Consider the following 20,153-nt stretch of genomic DNA (forward strand, 5'->3'; position numbering starts at 1 on the left):
TTTGTATGGTGTATCAATACACCCAGTCACTACAAAGATACAGGCCTCCTTCCGAACTCAGTTGCCGGAGAGGAAGGACACCACTCAGGAACTTCACCATGAGGCAAATGGGTGACTTTATAACAGTTGCAGAGTTTAATGACTGTGATAGGAGAAAACTGAGGATGGATCAACAACATTGTCGTTACTCCACAATACTAAACGAAATGACAGTGAAAAGAAGGAAGCTTGTACAGAATACAAATATTCCAAGACATGCATCCTGTTTGCAATAAGGCACTAAAGTAAAACTGACAAAGAAATGTACTTTATGCCCTGAATACAAAGCGTTATGTTTTGGGCAAAACGACACATCATTGAGTACCACTCTTCATATTTTCAAGCATGGTGGTGGCTCCATGTTATGAGTATGCTCGTCATCGACAAGGACTAGGGAGTTTTCTTGGATAAAAATAAATGGAATAGAGCTAAGCACAGGCAAAATCCTAGAGGAAACACTGATTCAGTCTGCTTTCCAATAGATACTGGGAGACAAATTCACCTTTCAGCAGGACAATAACCTAAAACACAAGGCCAAATATACACTGGATTTGCTTACCAAGATGCCATTGAATGTTCCTGAGTGGCCTAGTTACAGTTTTGACTTAAATCTGCTTGATTATCTATGGCAAGACCTGAACATGGGTGTCTAGCAATGATCAACTACCAACTTAAGAGTTTGAAGAATTTTCAACAGAATGATGTGCAAATATTGTATAATCCAGATGTGCAAAGCTCTTATAGACTTACCCAGAAAGACTCACAGCTGTAATCGCTGCCAAATGTGATTCTAGGTATTGACTCAGGGGTGTGAATACTTATGTAAATTATATATTTCTGTATTTCATTTTTTATAAATTTGCAAACATTTCTATTTTTTTCCCTTCACTGTCAGTTTGGGGTATTGTGTGTAGATGATGTGTATATTTAATACATTTTGAATTCAGGTTGTAAGACAACAAAATGTGGACTAAGTCAAAGGGTATGAATACTTTCTGAAGGCACTGTATGTTCAAAGGGAATCAAGGCTGGTAGTGCTCATTTGAGAACCGGGAACTGATAACATACTTCAAACAAATGACAAAGGGAAGATCCAGCATTGCCACTTCTAGCCTTATTGAAGAAGCTGTAGGCAAGGCTTTGGGATTGGAGGATGGGACGTGGGGCTTAGACCAGTGTTCCATATGTATTCTGGGTGCACTGCTGCTGATTGCTGCTTGTTCATTGACACTTTCATCTTTACCACTGCAACAACCACATCAAAGTTGTTCCCTGTCCACTCAGCACCCTGTCCCCACCAGCACCCCTGCCAGTAGAGTGCGAGCTTGTTTGGGGTTACTTCGCTCGGAAATGGATCTGATCTCATGGGTATACACACTTCAGTTCAAGCGCAATATGAAGTGTACCCTCAGTTGTGGTTCTGTGGATCATCATGGGTGTGAACACCAAGTCTTCAAATGTCTCACAAACAACCAATGTAAAAAACATATATATGTGATGCTTATGTGAACGTATGATATGTTGTGCTTATTACAGTTTCTACAGTTACAGTTGTTGTACTTAAATGACTTATATATTTTTTGTTAGCTCTGTGTGTACTGTCTTTCTCCAGACAAGACCCCAGCGGTCTCCCAGGGGAAGTTACCATATCTTGGATTATGTCCATCACCAAAGAAAGCTTGTAGATTCCTTTCATTTCTCTCACTGCATGACCTCACTCCAAAATCTTTTCAAACACAGCATTCTAGTTTCTGATCCATTTACTGGACTGAGAGAATCTAATACTCTCTAGAGGTCAATCACATCAAAAGAATATATCATAAGTTCAGTGCCCTCTGATTCTTTCAAAGAGACTGTGCAGAGCATACAGCTACAGAATGAAGAACAGAAAAGAAGAATTGGCAGCCCCATTTATCTTATTACATTTTGACAGGGTTCTGTTGCTCTATAGAGATCTGGAGATGAGATAAATAGATTAACTATGAATGACTTAACCACATGTTTTTACTAGACCACAACATTTAAATTAAACTGTTATTGATATAGCCTAAACAGGGGTGAATCTACAGTATGTGGTAGGGAGGTAGTCTACTTTGCATGTTTGTCCTCAGAGTATAGGGCCAGTAGTTTTGAAGAACTTTTTGAGGCACTGTTCCCCCAAAACTGCCCCAAAACGCCTGGCCCTAGTATGATGACTACTAGTTATTGGTCTCTGCATCATTGTCGATACTGAGCATTACCACTGCTGAGACCTGGGCTTGATGAAAGATCAATGGAACAATTTACCACAGTGGTTAGTGACCACAGGCTGTCACACTGCTCTGCGTGTACACTGAGTAGTAAGTGATCTAAGCAGACTTCCTGGTTAGCTGTCTTGCTGTGTTAATTAAGGGAAGTATTTTGATCTTGCTAAGTTCGATGAACAATCAGCTTGTCTACCTGAAAAGCCCTTGTTCCTTGAAGAGAGTGGTTAAGTCCCACCACTGCTGCTGAGATGGAGATGAGAGTTGGACAAGATGTCTGGTTTAGTGAATTACTTGACTGGCATGGATAGAACCAGACGCATGTCTCTACATGACTCTCTGCCAGCCTGGCCAAATCTCAATGCTCAACCATTTGATTAAAATATGAACTTTGCCTGAACCCACTCACCCTGGTTCCCTCTCACTATCCATGAAATACAGTTCAGGGGTGCTGCAACAGATGAGAACAGATTACATTTTTTCCTGTATGTGTTTTGAGAGAGAGATGTGAAAATCAAAGGGCTGTTTGACAGATTGCTAATGGCCATGCATTATGGTACTGTAGATGTTGATTATGGTCATTGTTTACCCTAAGTGCAATGGGAAGAGTGGGCCGATCGTCCATTACGTACCCTCCAGTCATTTCCCCCCTCGGATGTTTTTGAGGTTACAGCACTGCATTTGGGCTCTGTCATTATGAATCTGGTGAAAGGGAATTTAATGCCAGACATGTTAACAGATTGTCTTTAATCTGCATGCGTTTCATTTTGGGTCGCCATGGTTTTCATTTTCTCACACTGGATTCAGTTTAACTTTTCTTATTGCATTATGAGCAAAGTATTAATCATTACATTTGAAACAGAAGAAGTTGTGAAAAAACTCAAGAGAAACAGCCTACATTGTAAGAGCTGTAACATTTGATTTTCATAACCCATGGCTGCCAGTTAACATCTGCTTACACATCAAATCAGTATTGTATAGACAATGTAGGCAATGTACAATGACCTAGATAGAAACATATAAGGCTCTTTTAACTGATCTGCCTGTATGTGAGTATTGTCAGTGTCAGGAAGCATCAACAGGTATGGCGATGTTCCTGCGTAGGTAATTTACTCGGTAAACCTTGTTTCTTGTAATTGGGAGCTGTGATCTGCTATGTACAGTCTTTTGTCCTGGACATACAGTATATCTTGGTTTTATATACGTGGGTGATATTAATGGCAGCAGCGAGGTTGTCATGGCTGGAGAGCATCTTTGCGCGTTTCAGTGCTTGCCTGTGGCTTATCAGCTCCTATTGTTTTCCTCAGGTTGTTTTTCTCCTGTTGATTTAACATATGATAGATTGTGTTTTGCAAGTCCCCGTGTCTAGAGGCACAGACTGATTTTTCTGCAGGCACACAAATTACATGGCAAAGCATAGGACATTTTGAATAGACTGTCTTATCTGTGATGTTAGGGATTTTGTATTAATATTATGACATCAGCTGTCTTCACAGAAAACATTCAAATGTTTGATTATGGGTTATGCTCTAACATCTGTGATTGCATCTCTTATTCATACATTCATAATGTGGCTGTGTCACATTTATGATATGCTTATCCTTATAGAGGTGTAATGTATGCTTGATGAACATACTGTAGGGCCTTACAGCTAATGCAAATCATTACCCAGTTTTTTCTACCAACCCAAATGTATATACAAAATCCACACCAACTTGCCTGGGAAAATTGGCACTGTGTAGGACTGGGGGTTGGATTGATCTACTCTGGGCTGAAACTATGTGTTATGTGAGGTGTAGGTGTGTGCTTTGGTGGTTGTATATTTTGTCCTTTCCGCTCACATTGTCACACTGACATGTAAGGTTCAATATTAGGCAACAATAAAGCAAGGGCATTTTGTGAGGGGACGGGTTTTTAAAAAAGGGTCTCGACGAGCAGGTGTCCACATACTTTTGGCCATGTAGTGTATTTGCTGACATCTCTCTATTGGGAAAAGCCTTCAGTAACTTTTCACAAAACGGATCCTGTTGATTTAAGACTACATTATTAAGTCTCCATATACATTTTTATTCCGTCAGATATTTTATATTGAACTAGAAATGTTATGTCTGTAATATTGTTGTGCATTTGATGCGATTCAGGGATAAAAACATGAATGGATGTTATTTTATTTTCAAGAGCAGATGTCAGTGTTCCCATATCAAGTGCATTCTTAAATAACCCTCCCATGCCTAGGCTTTAGTACTAATCAATTTTGTATTGAGATTCCCCTGAAGGCACTAAAATCAGTCTGGATAGTACTGAAGGCTCCTCTCAGTAATGGATTTTGTGTTGCTCAGGGGCACAACAGTAGTTCCTTATGCACAGCTTGGAATTTCAATCTACATCCTCCAGATACCGCCTTTGCATTTGGCAAACAACTGGACCACAACATTGCCTGTCTACTGAGTCTCACTTCACCGTAGATTGCAGATTATATATTCAGAATTATTCGGAATAATATAATTGTTTCTATGATACAACATGGAAGTATTTTTGCCGGCGCTGCCGCTGCAGACGGCTATATCGGTTGGCTAATACAGGACTATTAAAGGCCCAGTGCACTACTTTTCTTAGTGCAACCCCCTACTTCCCGCCGCTATGCTTACAAATACATTTAGTAGAAAGAAAACCCATCTATCTACCCTACCATAAAAAAACTGCAGAAAAACAACACAACAGCACATCGATCAGCAACATTTATTGTTGTCAGGGAATAAATACAGAACATTCTATGCCGGAGCAGAATTCTACTGTCTAAAAAGGTAGACTTGTCTGAACGGTTATCGATTGTCGCTATTGACCCGTTACTGTAGCGGCGTCCTATGTATGAAAAGGGTATAACTCTAAAACATGTTAGTGCATGCCATTCTTTTTTTGGCTGAAACAACTGGACTCCAATGGGGAATCAGAGTGTGAATGTACAACAAGTGTAGTAGTGTATTCATGTGTATGACACTGAACATTTCATGTTTTAGATTTCGGAGGGCTGCTGTTCGGATTTTCTGGAAACCTGCTTTACCGTGGATAAAAATAAGGAGTTTCTGCACATGAGCAGGATTTTTTATGCGTAGCTGCTGCTCACTCTTCTGCCTACGTAGATACTGCTCAGTGCTACTTTCCCCTCCTTGATCGGCGATGAACGTCTTTGTTGTAAACTAAGCAGATTAAGCTCGATTTCATGTTATTTTTTCAGTTGGGGAGTTAGGCTACATGTAGCTATTTACATGTTGTACACAAAAGACATGATCAACATGTTCATACAAACTCGCAGATTGTGTTTTTGCCCAATGCAAAACTCAAGTGGGGAGTTACATGCAGCTATCTAGACAGTACATCAAACACAAGCAAAACAAAGACGCAGTCTAATTAGCGATGTAATGTTATTGTTTTTGTCATCATTGCAAACAATGGCTAAGCAGGAGGTAGACAAGCAGTCACAGAGTAGTAGTGTTCTTTTTCAACAACTCTGGCTAGTGGCTACGATATGACAGCAACTACAAAGACTAGCTTACATCATCACACAAAACATAGATTGTTTTAGCTCCAATGCAATGTGTAGGGACTGCGTCCTGCTTGTGCAACTGCAATATCCGTTACAACAAACAGAGGTTGTAGCCTTCATAATGGCCTTGAATGTTCGTTCAACTCGCCACAGGGTTTTTACTTCAGCTGTTCAGAAATACGAGACAGAGACATAGGCTACATCATCATGTTTCAGGAGAGGGTAAGTAAATAGAGAAACGTGAAGGGAGATGGAGTATGAGCAGCAGCTGCGTAGAAAAAAAATGGTGAATAAAATAACACGGCGAACGTGATCCAGATCCGTAGTTTTGAGAAAGAGGTTTCCAGAAGGGCGGGGTGGGCATGGACGAAAACTAATTCGCAGCCATGCCTTTAGATTTAGGTAGTAAAAGTAACATAAGTCAAACAATCAATATTCAGGTAAACAACATGGATTTATTTCCTAATGACATGAGCACCATCTTATTATGAAAATTGGTATAGTACACTTCATCTTAAAAGTCTTAAGAAGGTTTTTAATTATTTGTCACTGCACATTTATTTGACCTTCTACCATGGAACTACCTGTATGCATTCAAAATAATATCTTTCAATGTGCCACAAAACAATAGGCTACAGTATAAAATAAATTGGTCAATAAAGAACTAAAAAAGTTGACCTTAATAACTTCATGGTTACGTTATCACTACAGTTAAAATAACATGTTCAAAATTACAAAAGGGTGAAACTATCCAATTGGGCAGTGTCCTGTGAGTGTTCTGTGAGCACAAATAATAGTCATTGCAGTGAAGAGGATGAAGAATTCAAAGATTATTAAATGGCAGACTGATAGGCCTACTAGAATCCGACTGGGAACTTGGCTAGGACAATCCCTCTACTACCTCCATATTGTAAGTGTCACAATAGTTGTCTCTATTTAACATCTCATCCAAAAGATGGACCCTTGTCTTGACTACACAAGAACCCTTTTACCCAACTAGGGCATTAGGATCTACTTGGACCAGAGGAAAGAGTGCTCCTTACTGGACTACCACACCACAACTATAGGTCTACAATATGTTCCAGCTATGTAGGTTGAAAATACCATATGCCATAATTCATATTCCCTAATCCCTACCTCTAATTTAACGCTTGGATGTTACACTCTACATTCTAAAGTCAATTGTTAATTTGTTTCAATAAATGATAACAGACATTTTCCTTATGCATCCAGCGCTAATTCGTTTGGTATTGTATGTGACATAAAGATGCTTCCTTCACATGATTTAGTCAAGCTGAATAAGGATTTTATGGAGGCTGTCACCAGGGGCCTCATTTATACTTGAACTTAGTCGTAAGATCATTTCCGACGGTGTGCTTACAATCGATTCATAAAAGATAATGAGCATAAAAAACCTTGCTTACACAAGTTCTAAGAAGCCCATTTTGTAACGTACGCACCTGTGATCTATAAATCTAAAATTAACTTAAAATTGACGGCACATGACGGCACATGCCTTACAATCAGTGATTTCCCCTTATAGAATGCTAGCACAAATGAGAGTTTAGTCAGGAATAGCCATGGACCAAAAGAGAAAAGCAAACTTTTTGAAAGACGAGATCACAGCGATGGTAGACGAGATTGAAGACAGGAAACACGTATTATTCGGTGGGTTGACAAACAAAGCCAAACAGGTAGCTTGGGAGTGTGTCGCCGCTGCAGTGAACGAGGTGGGGCAGCAAGACAGAACTGTGGCTGATGTGAAAAAGAAAGTGTCTGACCTTAAACTGCAAGGGGAAAAAAGAATAGCCCTACATAACCAGCAGGAAAGTCACCTACATCAAGTCTAGACTTTGCGTAGGGATAAGATAATTTCCACGTCAAAGTAAAGTATTTATAAATAACTACTTATACGTGGTTTTCTGCGTAAGTCATACTTTTGATCAAAAGTCAGTTTTATAAATGAGGCCCCAGGTATTGTAATCGACATCAGAAGACAGAGGTCAATGCTAGGTGGATGGACTCAGCTACATAGTCTAGGTTACGGCTATTGATAGCACTCACATTCAGACAGCCATTGGGATGCAGGTAGATATGTCTTCTCTTTTCCAGGAATTCCACTTGTTGGACTAAAGGAGACAGGTGAATAGATCATAATCAAATATTAAGGACATTCAACATGGAACATAGCATTTACGTAAATTACTGGTACCTACGTGTACCAGAAACAGTATAGTGGACATGGACATATACGGTACAGTATAAAGTATATGCCATTTAGCAGAAGCTTTTACAAAGCACGACTCAGCTTGGCTATAAGGGGTAGAATTCAGTTCAAGAAAACTGTACAACATCATTGCTAAAGATATAAAGAATATATGTCAGAATTAAGTGGATGAAAGCCAACTACAGATTAAAATTGTGAGATAAAATTGCTGACACCAAAGGCTAGCTAGATAATGCAAAGAAACAAAATCAACTGTCTTGATGCAATGCATAAATTGTCTACATTGTTTGTGGATTTTTTTTAATTTAAATGCTGATATACAGTGCCTTCGTAAAGTAGACCCCTTGACTTTTCCACATTTTGTTACATTATAGCCTTATTCTAAAATGGATTAAATAAATAAAAATCCTCAGCAATCTAAACACAATGCCCCATAATGACAAAGCGAAAACGTTTTTATTTTACATTTTAGCAAATGTATTAAAATGATTTACATAAGTATTCAGACCCTTTGCTATGAGACTCGAAATTGAGTTCAGGTATATCCTTGAGATGTTTCTACAACTTGATTGGAGTGCACCTGTGCTAAATTCAATTGATTGGACATGATTTGGAAAGGCACACACCTGTCTATATAAGGTCCCACAGTTGACAGTGGATGTCAGAGCAAAAACCAAGCCATGGAATTGTCCGTAGAGCTCCGAGACAGGATTGTGTCGAGGCGCACATCTGGGGAAGGGTACGGAAAAAATGTCTGCAGCAGTAAAGATCCCCAAGAACACAGTGGCTTCCATCATACTAAAATGGAAGAAGTTTGGAACCACAAAGACTCTTCCTAGAGCTGGCCGCCCGGCCAAACTGAGCAATCGGTGCGAAGGGCCTTGGTCAGGGAGGTGACCAAAAACCTGATGGTCGCTCTAGAGTTCCTCTGTGGTGAACTTCCAGAACGACAACCATCTCTGCAGCACTCCACCAATCAGACCTTTATGGTAAATTGGCCAGACGGAAGCCACTCCTCAGTAAAAGGCATGACAGCCAGCTTGGAGTTTGCCAAAAGGCATCTAAAGGACTCTCCGACCATGAGAAACAAGATTCTCTGGTCTGATGAAACCAAGACTGAACTCTTTGGCCTGAATAACAAGTGCCACGTCTGGAGGAAACCTGGCACCATCCCTACGGTGAAGCATGGTGATGGCAGCATCATGCTGTGGGGGATGTTTTTCAGCGGCAGGGACTGGGAGACTAGTCAGGATAGAGGCAAAGTATAAAGGCACAAGGCGAGACCCAAATGCAGACACAGGAGGCAGATGGTTGGCGTTTAAGATGTTTAATAAATCCAAAGGGAATAGGCAAGAGAATGGTCGTGGACAGGCAAAAGGTCATAACCAGATCAGAGTCCAGGAGGTACAGAGTGGCAGGCAGGCTCAAGGTCAGGGCAGGCAGAATGGTCAGGCAGGCGGGTACAGAGCCCAGAAACAGGCAAGGGTCAAAACCGGGAGGACTAGAAAAAGGAGAAAAGGCAAAGCAGGAAAACGGGAAAAAACGCTGGTAGGCTTGGACATACAAGACGAACTGGCACAGAGACAGGAAACACAGGGATAAATACACTGGGGTAAACAAGTGACACCTGGAGGGGGTGGAGACAATAACAAGAACAGGTGAAACAGATCAGGGTGTGACAGAAAGATGAACGGAGCAAAGTACAGAGAGTATCATGGCGCCGGAGAAGATAACTGACGTTTTACGTGCTCCTAACAAACTGTGTTTTTTGTATGTTTATTTGTGTTGTTTGTAACTTCTTTTTTTTCTTATTCTGTACATAATGTTGCTGCTACCGTCTCTTATGACCGAAAATAACTTCTGGACATCAGAACAGCGATTACTCACCACGAACTGGCAGAAGTTTTTTTTCCTTTAATGAGTCTGACGAGCCCGACTTGAAGGACATACTGCTTTCCCGGGAACAGGCCCAAATCTCCGTCATTTGCGTGAAGAGAAGACAGAGAAAATGAGGACGGAGGTCGGGCTGCCTTCTGAGAATTGGTAGGCGATCGAATAAACCCCCCACTGCCTTCCGTTCCACTAACTAACATGCAATCATTGGAAAATAAAATCGACGACCTACGAGGAAGATTAAACTACCAACGGGACATTAAAACTGTAATATCTTATGCTTCATGGAGTCGTGGCTGAACGACGACATTATCAACATACAGCTGGCTAGTTATATGCTGTATCGGCAGGATAGAACAGCTGCGTCTGGTGAGACAAGGGGTGGCGGACTATGTATATTTGTAAACAACAGCTGGTGTATGATATCTAAGGAAGTCTCAAGGTTTTGCTCGCCTGAGGTAGAGTATCTCATGATAAGCTGTAGACCACACTATCTACTAAGAGAGTTTTTCATCTGTATTTTTCGTAGCTGTCTACATACCACCACAGACCGATGCTGGCACTAAGACCGCACTCAATGAGCTGTATTCCGCCATAAGCAAACAGGAAAACGCTCATCCAGAGATGACGCTCCTAGTGGCCGGGGACTTAAATGCAGGAAAACTTAAACCCGTTTTACCAAATTTCCATCAGCATGTTAAATGTGCAACCAGAGGGGAAATACTCTAGACCACCTTTACTCCACACACAGAAACGCGTACAAAGCCCTCCCTCGCCCTTCATTTGGCAAATCTGTCCAAAATGATATCCCCCCAATTCCTGCTTACAAGCAAAAATTAAAGCAGGAAGCACCAGTGACTCGGTCAATAAAAAAGTGGTCAGATAAAGCAGATGCTAAGCTACAGGACTGTTTTGCTAGCACAGACTGGAATATGTTCCGGGATTCTTCCGATGGCATTGAGGAGTATACCACATCAGTCATTGGCATCATCAATAAGTGCATCGATGACGTCGTCCCCACAGTGACCGTACGTACATACCCCAACCAGAAGCCATGGATTACAAGCAACATCCGCACTGAGCTAAAGGCTAGAGCTGCCGCTTCAAGGAGCGGGACTCTAACCCGGAAGCTTATAAGAAATCCCGCTATGCCCTCCGACGAACCATCAAACAGGCAAAGCATCAATACAGGACTAAGATTGAATCATACTACACCAGCTCCGACGCTCGTCGGATGTGACAGGGCTTGCAAACCATTACAGACTACAAAGAGAACCACAGCCGAGAGCAGCCCAGTGACACGAGCCTACCAGATGAGCTAAACTACTTCTATGCTCGCTTCGAGGCAAATAACACTGAAACATGCATGAGAGCACCAGCTGTTCCGGACGACTGTGTGATCAGGCTCTCCGCAGACAATGCTAGTAAGACCTTTAACCAGGTCAACATTCACAAGGCCGCAAGGCCAGATGGATTACCAGGACTTGTACTCTGAGCATGCGCTGACCAACTGGCAAGTGTCTTCACTTACATTTTCAACCTCTCCCTGTCTGAGTCTGTATTACCAACATGTTTTAAGCAGACCACCATAGTCCCAGTGCCCAAGAACACTAAGGTAACTTGCCTAAATGACTACCGACTCGTAGCACTCACGTCTGTAGCCATGAAGTGCTTTGAAAGGCTGGTCATGGCTCACATCAACACCATTATCCCAGAAACCCTAGACCCACTCCAACTTGCAAACCGCCCTAACAGATCCACAGATGATGCAATCTCTATTGTACTCCACACTGCCCTTTCCCACCTGGACAAAAGGAACACCTATGTGGGAATGCTATTCATTAACTACAGCTCAGCGTTCAACACCATAGTGCCCTCAAAGCTCATCAATAAGCTAAGGACCCTGGGACTAAACACCTCCCTCTGCAACTGGATCCTGGACTTCCTGACGGGTCGCCCCCACGTGGTAAGGGTAGGTAACAACACATCCACCACGCTGATCCTCAGCACAGGGGCCCCTCAAGAGTGCGTGCTCAGTCCCCTCCTGTACTCCCTGTTCACTCATGACTGCACGGCCAGGCACGACTCCAACACCATCATTAAGTTTGCCGATGACACAACAGTTGTAGGCCTAATCACCGATAACAACGAGACAGCCTATAGGGAGGAGGTCAGAGACCTGGCCGTGTGGTTCAAGGACAACAACCTCTCCCTTAATGTGATCAAGACAAAGGAGATGATTGTGGACTACAGGAAAAGGATAACCAAGCACGCCCCCATTCTCATCGACGGGACTGTAGTGGAGCAGGTTGAGATCTTCAAGTTCCTTGGTGTCCACATCACCAACAAACTAACATGGTCCAAGCACACCAAGACTGTTGCGAAGAGGGCACGAAGGTCTACACCTGTTGTATTCGGTATGTGACTAATAAAAGTTGATTTGATTTGATTTGAGAGATCTTTGATGAAAACCTGCTCCAGAGCGCTCAGGACCTCAGACTGGGGCGAAGGTTCACCTTCCAACTGGACAACGACCCTAAGCACACAGCCAAGACAACGCAAGAGTGGCTTCGGGACAAGTTTCTGAATGTTCTTAAGTGGCCCAGCAAGAGCCCAGACTTGAACCCGATTGAACATTTCTGGAGAGACCTGAAAATAGCTGTGCAGCAACGCTCCCCATCCAGCCTGACAGCGCTTGAGGGGATATGCAGAGAATGGGAGAAACTCCCCAAATACAGGTGTGCCAAGCTTGCAGAGTCATACCCAAGAAGACTCTATGCTGTAATTGATGCAAAAGGTGCTTCAACAAAGTACTGAGTAAAGGGTCTGAATACTTATGTAAATGTGATATTTCATAAAAACCTGATATTTAATAAAAACCTGTTTTTGCTTTGTCATTATTGGGTATTGAGTGTAGATTGATGAGGGGGGAAAACGATTTAATCAATTTTAGAATAAGGCTGTAAAGTAACAAAATATGGAAAAAGTCAAGGAGTCTGAATTCTTTCCGAAGGTACTGTAGGACTTGATTCAATCCGTATCCCTGAAGTACAGCGCTATAGCTCCGCGTTCGCGGAGACTATATTTACAGGAAACGCTGTATATGCCGGCTCAATGGAAATTACCTTTACATTTTAAGCGTGCTATAGCGCTGAACTTCGGTGATACTGATTTAATCGAGCCCATAGACAGGTACAGTGCTCTACCACTGTTTGAATTGGTTGAAAGATGACAAATCTTGAACTTAACTTAAGCCCCGTTTCCATTGGCACTTTAAAGTCAACCCAGGTTGGGCTGGCCTTAAGTGGGTTAGCTCAAATTGCGTTTCCACTGCCTCCAGAAATGAGAAATTATGTAATGTTGTTAGGTAGCCAATATGTGACTGCAGCTGGCTTCGCTAATGTTGCTAGAGAGTGTGCAAAGCTGTCATTAAGGCAAAGGGTGGCTACTTTGAAGAATCGCAAATATGAAAACTTGTTTGCTTACTACATGATTCCATATGTGTTATTTCATAATTTTGATGTCTTCACTATTATTCTACAATGTAGAACATTTGAAAAATAACGTAAAACCCTGGAATGAGTAGGTGTGTCCAAACTTTTGACTGGTACTGTACATAAGCTACTTGATGGCCAACAGAGGCAAATGTATCATCAGTTTCATTGAGGATTTTCCCCCATAAAAAGAACCAAGTGAAGGAGTTCCATAACTTCCATTTCAAATTTCCACTCGGGCAGCCCCCAAGAACCAAGAACTGAGTATGCATAAAACACTTTGCTTGATAATGTTTTCTTTAAGCAAAGTCAACGTTAGAATGCAGTTTAAACCACCTCCGAGCAAATGTATGTAATGCGCTCTAATGCACCCAAAGTCGTTTTCCAGTGCTTTGTCGCCATTATTTCTTGATGTGCATCAGCTCTAGCTTATTAATATGTTTTACAGAAAAATGGTTGGAAGTAGGTGTCTCCATAATGACAATCTAAATAGCCTACCTTCAACTAAAAAGTTGTCATAATGTGTGCGTGCTGCTCCCTCTCCTCTTGCTCACTCAACACACACACACTCACTCAGCAACAGCCTGCATCAATGCCTGACAGTCAGCAGCAGGTCACAGTGAAATATATATATTTTTTAAGAGAAATTACATGGTGGCCGCAGTGCAATTTAGGAATAGCTCAAAAACCCGCAACCCGCGACCAATGCATTTTCACCCGCGACATAATTTTCAAAGCCCAATAGCAAAAAAAACGGGAACATGGAAACACTGTGTCAGCATCCAGCAGTGATCAGCTTGGTGGTTGCATAGTAACGGCATCACCAGCCCAAATTCTAATCGAGCTGGCACCAGTTGTGAAACTGACTAAGCTCGAATTTCGCCCTAATTTTAAGTGCCAGTGGAAACAGGGCTTAATATGGTTTGCTCACCATTCAGCCCAGTGCAACAGTACAGTCCACCTTGCTGGATCAGGTGATCCCAGCTGCCAGGACATCCAAGAAGCCTTAGCTTCTCTCTCAACCTCTCTCTGACCAGTATGCCCCTCTCCACCATACTCTTCACTCCTTCCTGCCTGGGACAAGGATTTACACAGAGGTCTATTTAACTTATCATGAAGCACTAGTTCCACGTACTGTAACCAGACTTTGTATTATCCTATTTTATACTAGAGAAGCCTTGCAGACAATGCTATTGAAGCATAGACTAGCCATAATGACTTACCACTCCACATGGTGGGCAGGGTTACTGAGCACCGTGGCAACCACACGAGCTCCTCCAACAGATGGCCGGGACCACAAAGCCCTGACCTGCTTCTCGGCCTGGGACTGAACAGCTAGCAGTGTGGAGCTCTGCTTTAGGACACATAAGAGGTGTCCAACGCGCTCGCCTGCAGTAAGGACAATATAAGAAAATGCATTTCCGTACAGAGATTTACTGTCAATCTATGTCCTGGGGATCTTACAATCGTCACATTCGATGAAAGTAAGAGACGTCAGTTGATAATACACTAAGAGACAAGTGAACCCTTGAAATGGCTCACCGTAAAGCCCAAAGCTGTGGGAGAAGGACTGGGCACACAGAAGCTCCATCCCCAGAGAGGCACACAGACGCACTGGCCAGGCATCTTGTTCAAAATCCCCATGGCATAGGCCCTGTGCAGGCAGCAGGAAGAAAGGGAAAAACCTACACCTCTGGGAGTGTAGAAGAAAGATGCAGAGAGAAGAATAGAGAGAGAGAGCATGAGGAGACTGAAGAGGACTACTATAACAAGTGTTTCTACTGTAGAAATGCTACTCCCTGGGATAGACTGATGCCAGGACCTCCAAAGAAGAAAAAAAAACATTGATAAATGACTTTGCTGATAACTTCTTTATTGAGGAAAACATTTACTTACTATAACTGTAATATGTGGTTGTCTCACCTAGCTATCTTAAGATGAATACATGAACTGAAAGTCACTCTGGATAAGAGTGTCCGCTAAATTACTAAAATGTCAAATGTATAATATCTGTTACATTACTAAAGACTGTAAAAACAGTTGGGTTATGGAGCAGTACCACCATAAGCTGTGTGAGGAGTCTCCAGTGCTTCTGGGAGAGATCTGAACCAGTAGGGCAGTGAGCAGAAGCAGACAGAACAATGACACTCTGCTCTGGAGCCATCTCCAGATCCTCCATCATTTTTTGCACACACACACCCCTCTGCTCTGTATCCCAATACCGATACCGACGGACATCCTGGATCCCTGCTGCCTCAAAGATACCAGCCAAGGAATCTGCAGAAAGGAACATGATCACTAGAGCTTCAGCACCAATATCATCAGCAATACCAATACTATATTGCTCTACCCTTGTGATTGTGCTTTTAACTATGTGCATGCTCTCCTCCCCCCGCTACTTACCATCACAGGGGGAGGAGAGATAGACTGGCCCACACCAGACACCTCTCACATTGTACCAGTGCTTCAAGAGCTCAGCCCCCAGACGAACAGCCCCAGTACAGCCCACAGTCTGCACACCCAACACCTATAGAATAATGAGCACAGGGGAGGGGAGTCAAATCTAAATACTCACAGCCATAATGTATTATCCAATGCCACTTACAAGCTGATGTTGATTGATTACATAAAAAGTAATGTGTGGATATTACATAGGTTACGCTGCCGTTAAGGCCTATCTTTGTGTCCAGATGGCTGTTCTTGACTGATGTCTTGGTGCAGTGCTTGCTTAAAGACAGTTTCATAACCGTGAGCTATAAATTAGCAAGCCACCCACTGTATAAGAAAACTGTGAGGATCACAAATGAGGTCAAGTTGATCCATGGAACATACACAGTAGGCAGCAAAAATTACCCTGTTCTCCACGATGGCATGGCAGTCCCTGCCCAAAACCAATTCTGTTGCTCTCCTGGTGAATTCTGGAAGGCCAACGGATGATGGATACTCTGGACAGAGAGTAGGGTCTGTGCAGATCTGTTGCATTATTTTCCCAATGAGCGGGCTCACAGAGGTCTGACCTTCCTCGTTGAGATACTCTGAGGTCCCAAAAAATAGTTATGACAATAAATATTTGAATGCTTAGGTTAGAATAAGCTGTAATATATTACCCTAAAATAGTAACTTCACATGGAAGCTTAACTAAATAATTATAAAATATATATTATTTGATCAATAGTGATATTCTGCCATTTAGTCTAGTTGAACTCAGTCAGTGACAACAAACGCTAATGAGGTGCATAGAAGTCAGCCAGCTGAATACATGAGCTAACTCACCTCTTCCCGCCAAGTACACTTTGCTGAGATGAGTGTCTTTCTTGAAGTCAGCCAATAGCTTGGTTTCAGGATTCGTTGCGGCAGCTGGAGTGTCGACGAATATGGAGAAAATAGTTATTCCCCGGGCTTTAACATTTTCAGTGGAACCCACTCCACCATCACTATTACATGTTTGCCTCATCTTTTTAGTTTCATCACCCAGTTCTGTCAGCACTCAGCAAGCCCCTAAGCCTTTGTTTATGGTTGTTGCTTAGCTACACAACATTCAAATTAAATACCGTATCTTGGCAACGTCTGTGATAGATGGCTTCTACCGTTCTCTTATAAATATAAACGGTTTTCACTAGTTACCACAGCCATAAAGTCAACATTGGATATCGTAAAAAATTTATTATAAAAAAAATGTTGCTTGTTGGTCTTAATTTAAGATTAGGGTTAGGCTTAAGTTTAGCAATATGGTTAGGGTTAAGTTTAACATCTCATTTTAAGAAGATAAATTACAGAAATAGGCCGAGTTTAGGATTTAGTGGTTGTGGAAACTAGGGACGACCCTTATAAATTGACAGGTTTGAGATGTCGTTCTCATTGACCTCTGTGCTGAGTAGCCTTCGCATCGACACTGAGCTGCAATTTTCGAGCTGCAATTAGCGATTTTCCAGGAAGTGTTCAAGAACAGGTAAAGTTGTGGCGTTTGCTTTCCTTTAATGAAAGTATGTCCTTTTCACTTTTTGGCAATATAATACAGTAAAAATGTAGGCCTATGGAAACAAAAAATTGCTTTTTTAAACATGGCTCCCTGCTCCTGTTCCTCAAAACCAACTGTAGAAACCCACAGAAGAGAGGATTGAAAAATATGAATTAGGTTACCCCTGTCAACAAGCTATACACTCTTTTGTGTGGTTTAAAATGTAAATGCTGCTTTTAAAATTAACATTTTTACTCCATGTTCTAAGTACTCCATGCTCCTGATTGAACATTTGAACCATTCAAACCAAATTGGCCCTTTGTAAAGTAAGGCACAATTAAGCATTATACTCAAGGCCCTTTACTCAAAGTCCCCAGAGTCAGACTGCATTGATGATGCCGACACAGCAGTTTTCCTATTCAATCCCAGTATAGTAGCAAGTGTAGACACTTGGTTGCTGACTGAAGCACCTTTTTAAGGTAATTTGCAAGTTAGAGGGTCAAGACTTTTCAGAACTTTGCAGCTAGAAATGTAACATATAGAGCTACTGTCTCATCTCACGTTTACATTCAATGCATTGTATTTTGCATTCAACAAGTGTGAACTTGGTGCACATCATTACAGAGCAAATAAAAGCTCACATGTGTGGTCACTTACAACATTTGAGGCAGATTGTTCAGACTCAGCTGTACACTAGGTGGCACTGCATGTTTAAGTAAATAATGTTTGCTCCATTTGCAGTAGGTATACTTGAGCCCCTGATTCTTGTTGGAACCCTTCTTCACGGAATACAACATGTTGGTACCCTTTTGATCTTGGGCAGTGTGAATGCTGAAACTCATGTTTGTTCTCTCTTAACATTTGACCTAATTTAATCTCCTTTTGATGCCAATAGATTCACAAGATCCAATAGATTCACAAGAACCTCATCGATCATCTAGTATGCATGCATCACTGTTGTAGTTATGAGATGAATACTCATCCTGACCTACTGTATGACTGTACTTCACTGTGTGAATACATTCTTGTGTATTATGCAAGCCAATCGCTGGAGAGAAGCTGCCTGACCTTCAGATGTATCAGATAGGCATCTCTCTCTGTACAGTATGGCCATGTCCGACATCTGGCTGGGCTACTACGCATCAGTCCCTCCCAGCTGCAGTCAGAGCAGGAGATGTTCACCCCTCCGCGTCCAGACTGCAAATGAATCGCGCATGCGGGAAGCCGCCGCTGGCTAATCCCGCCCTGGCTTATATTCAGGGTGGGATGTAAATGTAAAATGTTCTTTGTCTAAAATAAATCACAGCACAAAAATAAATCACTGCATTTGACTCACACAGCCTCAGTCACTTACTCACCTTGTCCACTGTGTGTGTGCCTCTCTGTCACATAAGCTAAACATCTAGTCGACTAGCTCATCATGTCTCAGTCTAAACTGTACACTCAAAAATAAAGAAAGGAGTGGGAATCAAACACTGAATTCAAAGGCTGGTTGAAGCTGTTTATTGGAGATGATACACGGGCATACTGCCTGTATTGTAAGGCTGATTTCTATGCCAAACTTAGTGATGTAAAAAAACACATGACAACTCAAAAACATACTCAAAAGGCAAAGCCTTATAACAATTCCACCCAAAACAAGCTGCCATTTATGGTTAAAAAAATGTACTATGCAAAAAAGGCTGAGGCCAGCCACCATGGCATTAGCTTTCGCTGAACACTGTTCCATGCTGGCATGTGATCACATTGGAGAAGCATGTAGAGCTGCGTTCTCAGATTCCACTGCTGCTACTCAATTCAAAATGCACAGAAATGATTAATGGTGTTCTAGCACCATACTGCCCGACGATAATGAAAAAGTTGGTTGCAGATGTGGGTGACCAGCGTTTCAAACTCCTCCTCAATGAGTCCACGAATGTAAGTGTTTCTAAGTACCTGGGGGTTGTGATAAGGTACTTTAGTGACACCAAGCTGACAATTGTATCAACATTTCTGGGGCTTGTTGAGTTGGAGGGAGGAGATGCCAAATCTATAGCCCGTGCTGTTGTGGCTTTCCTCGAGAAGTGTTGTCTTAAAAAAGAGAAACTCCTGGGGATAGGGACTGACAATGCCTCTGTTATGACGGGGATTAACAATGGGGTCCATAAAGTGCTGAAGGAGGAGTATGGCCTCAAATATCTGGTTCTTATTCGCTGTGTGTGCCACTCGCTGCAGCTTGCTGTAAGTAATGCTTCCAATGACACCATCCCCCGTAGTGTGGAGTACTTGGTACGAGAGACTTATAACTGGTTTTCAGTGTCTCCAAAGCGCAGGGAGGCCTACAAGGCCATATATGAGACCATCAACTGTGGGGAGAAACCTTTACAGATAACCAAGGTGTGTCACACTTTGGCTCTCCATTGAACCCACGGTTTCATGCATTTTGGACCAGTGGGAGGAGCTTAGGCAGCATTTCGCAGTCACCAAGTCCAGTGAACATTGCTACATGGCAGACGTTTTATACTCCATGTACAGTGATCCTCAAAACATATTGTATCTGACTTTTTTGAAGTCAGTGCTGGGTGAGGTACAGTTTGCCATCAAGGCTTTTGAGGGAGAGCAAGTAGATCCTATTAAGCTACTTGACAGCTTGGTTAGCCTGATCAAGTCTGTGAGCAGCAGGGTGCTGAATCCACTGGCAAATGTTGATGTACTCAAAGGGCCAATAGATGGATACATCAGTCCCAAACCGTACCTTGGTTACCTTTTTGAGTCA

The 20,153-nt window shown here is 42.2% G+C and overlaps 1 protein-coding gene across 1 annotated transcript; it reads right to left on the bottom strand.

The window, feature by feature from the left end:
* Positions 1–5,007: 5,007 nt before the first annotated feature.
* On the bottom strand, positions 5,008–16,958 carry got1l1 (glutamic-oxaloacetic transaminase 1 like 1). The gene is made up of 8 exons (XM_071353146.1): positions 16,714–16,958; positions 16,294–16,475; positions 15,844–15,967; positions 15,500–15,717; positions 14,983–15,133; positions 14,664–14,829; positions 14,372–14,514; positions 5,008–7,955 (listed from the first exon to the last, which is right to left on the bottom strand). The coding sequence occupies exons 1-8, from the start codon at positions 16,892–16,894 to the stop codon at positions 7,816–7,818; spliced, it is 1,305 nt and encodes a 434-aa protein (XP_071209247.1). The 5' UTR covers positions 16,895–16,958; the 3' UTR covers positions 5,008–7,815.
* Positions 16,959–20,153: the final 3,195 nt, after the last annotated feature.

This window comes from Salvelinus alpinus, chromosome 19, assembly GCF_045679555.1.
Source record: "Salvelinus alpinus chromosome 19, SLU_Salpinus.1, whole genome shotgun sequence".
Taxonomy (NCBI): Eukaryota; Metazoa; Chordata; class Actinopteri; order Salmoniformes; family Salmonidae; genus Salvelinus; species Salvelinus alpinus.

Excerpts from the sequence above, each read along its gene's own strand:
- got1l1 (XM_071353146.1), bottom strand. The coding sequence starts at position 16,894 with ATGAGGCAAACATGTAATAGTGATGGTGGAGTGGGTTCCACTGAAAAT. Across the intron at positions 15,968-16,293 it reads ATGCCATCGTGGAGAACAGG|GTGTTGGGTGTGCAGACTGT; the intron begins GTAATTTTTGCT and ends ATTATTCTATAG. Across the intron at positions 14,515-14,663 it reads CCTGCCCACCATGTGGAGTG|GCAGGAAGGAGTGAAGAGTA; the intron begins GTAAGTCATTAT and ends TCCTTGTCCCAG.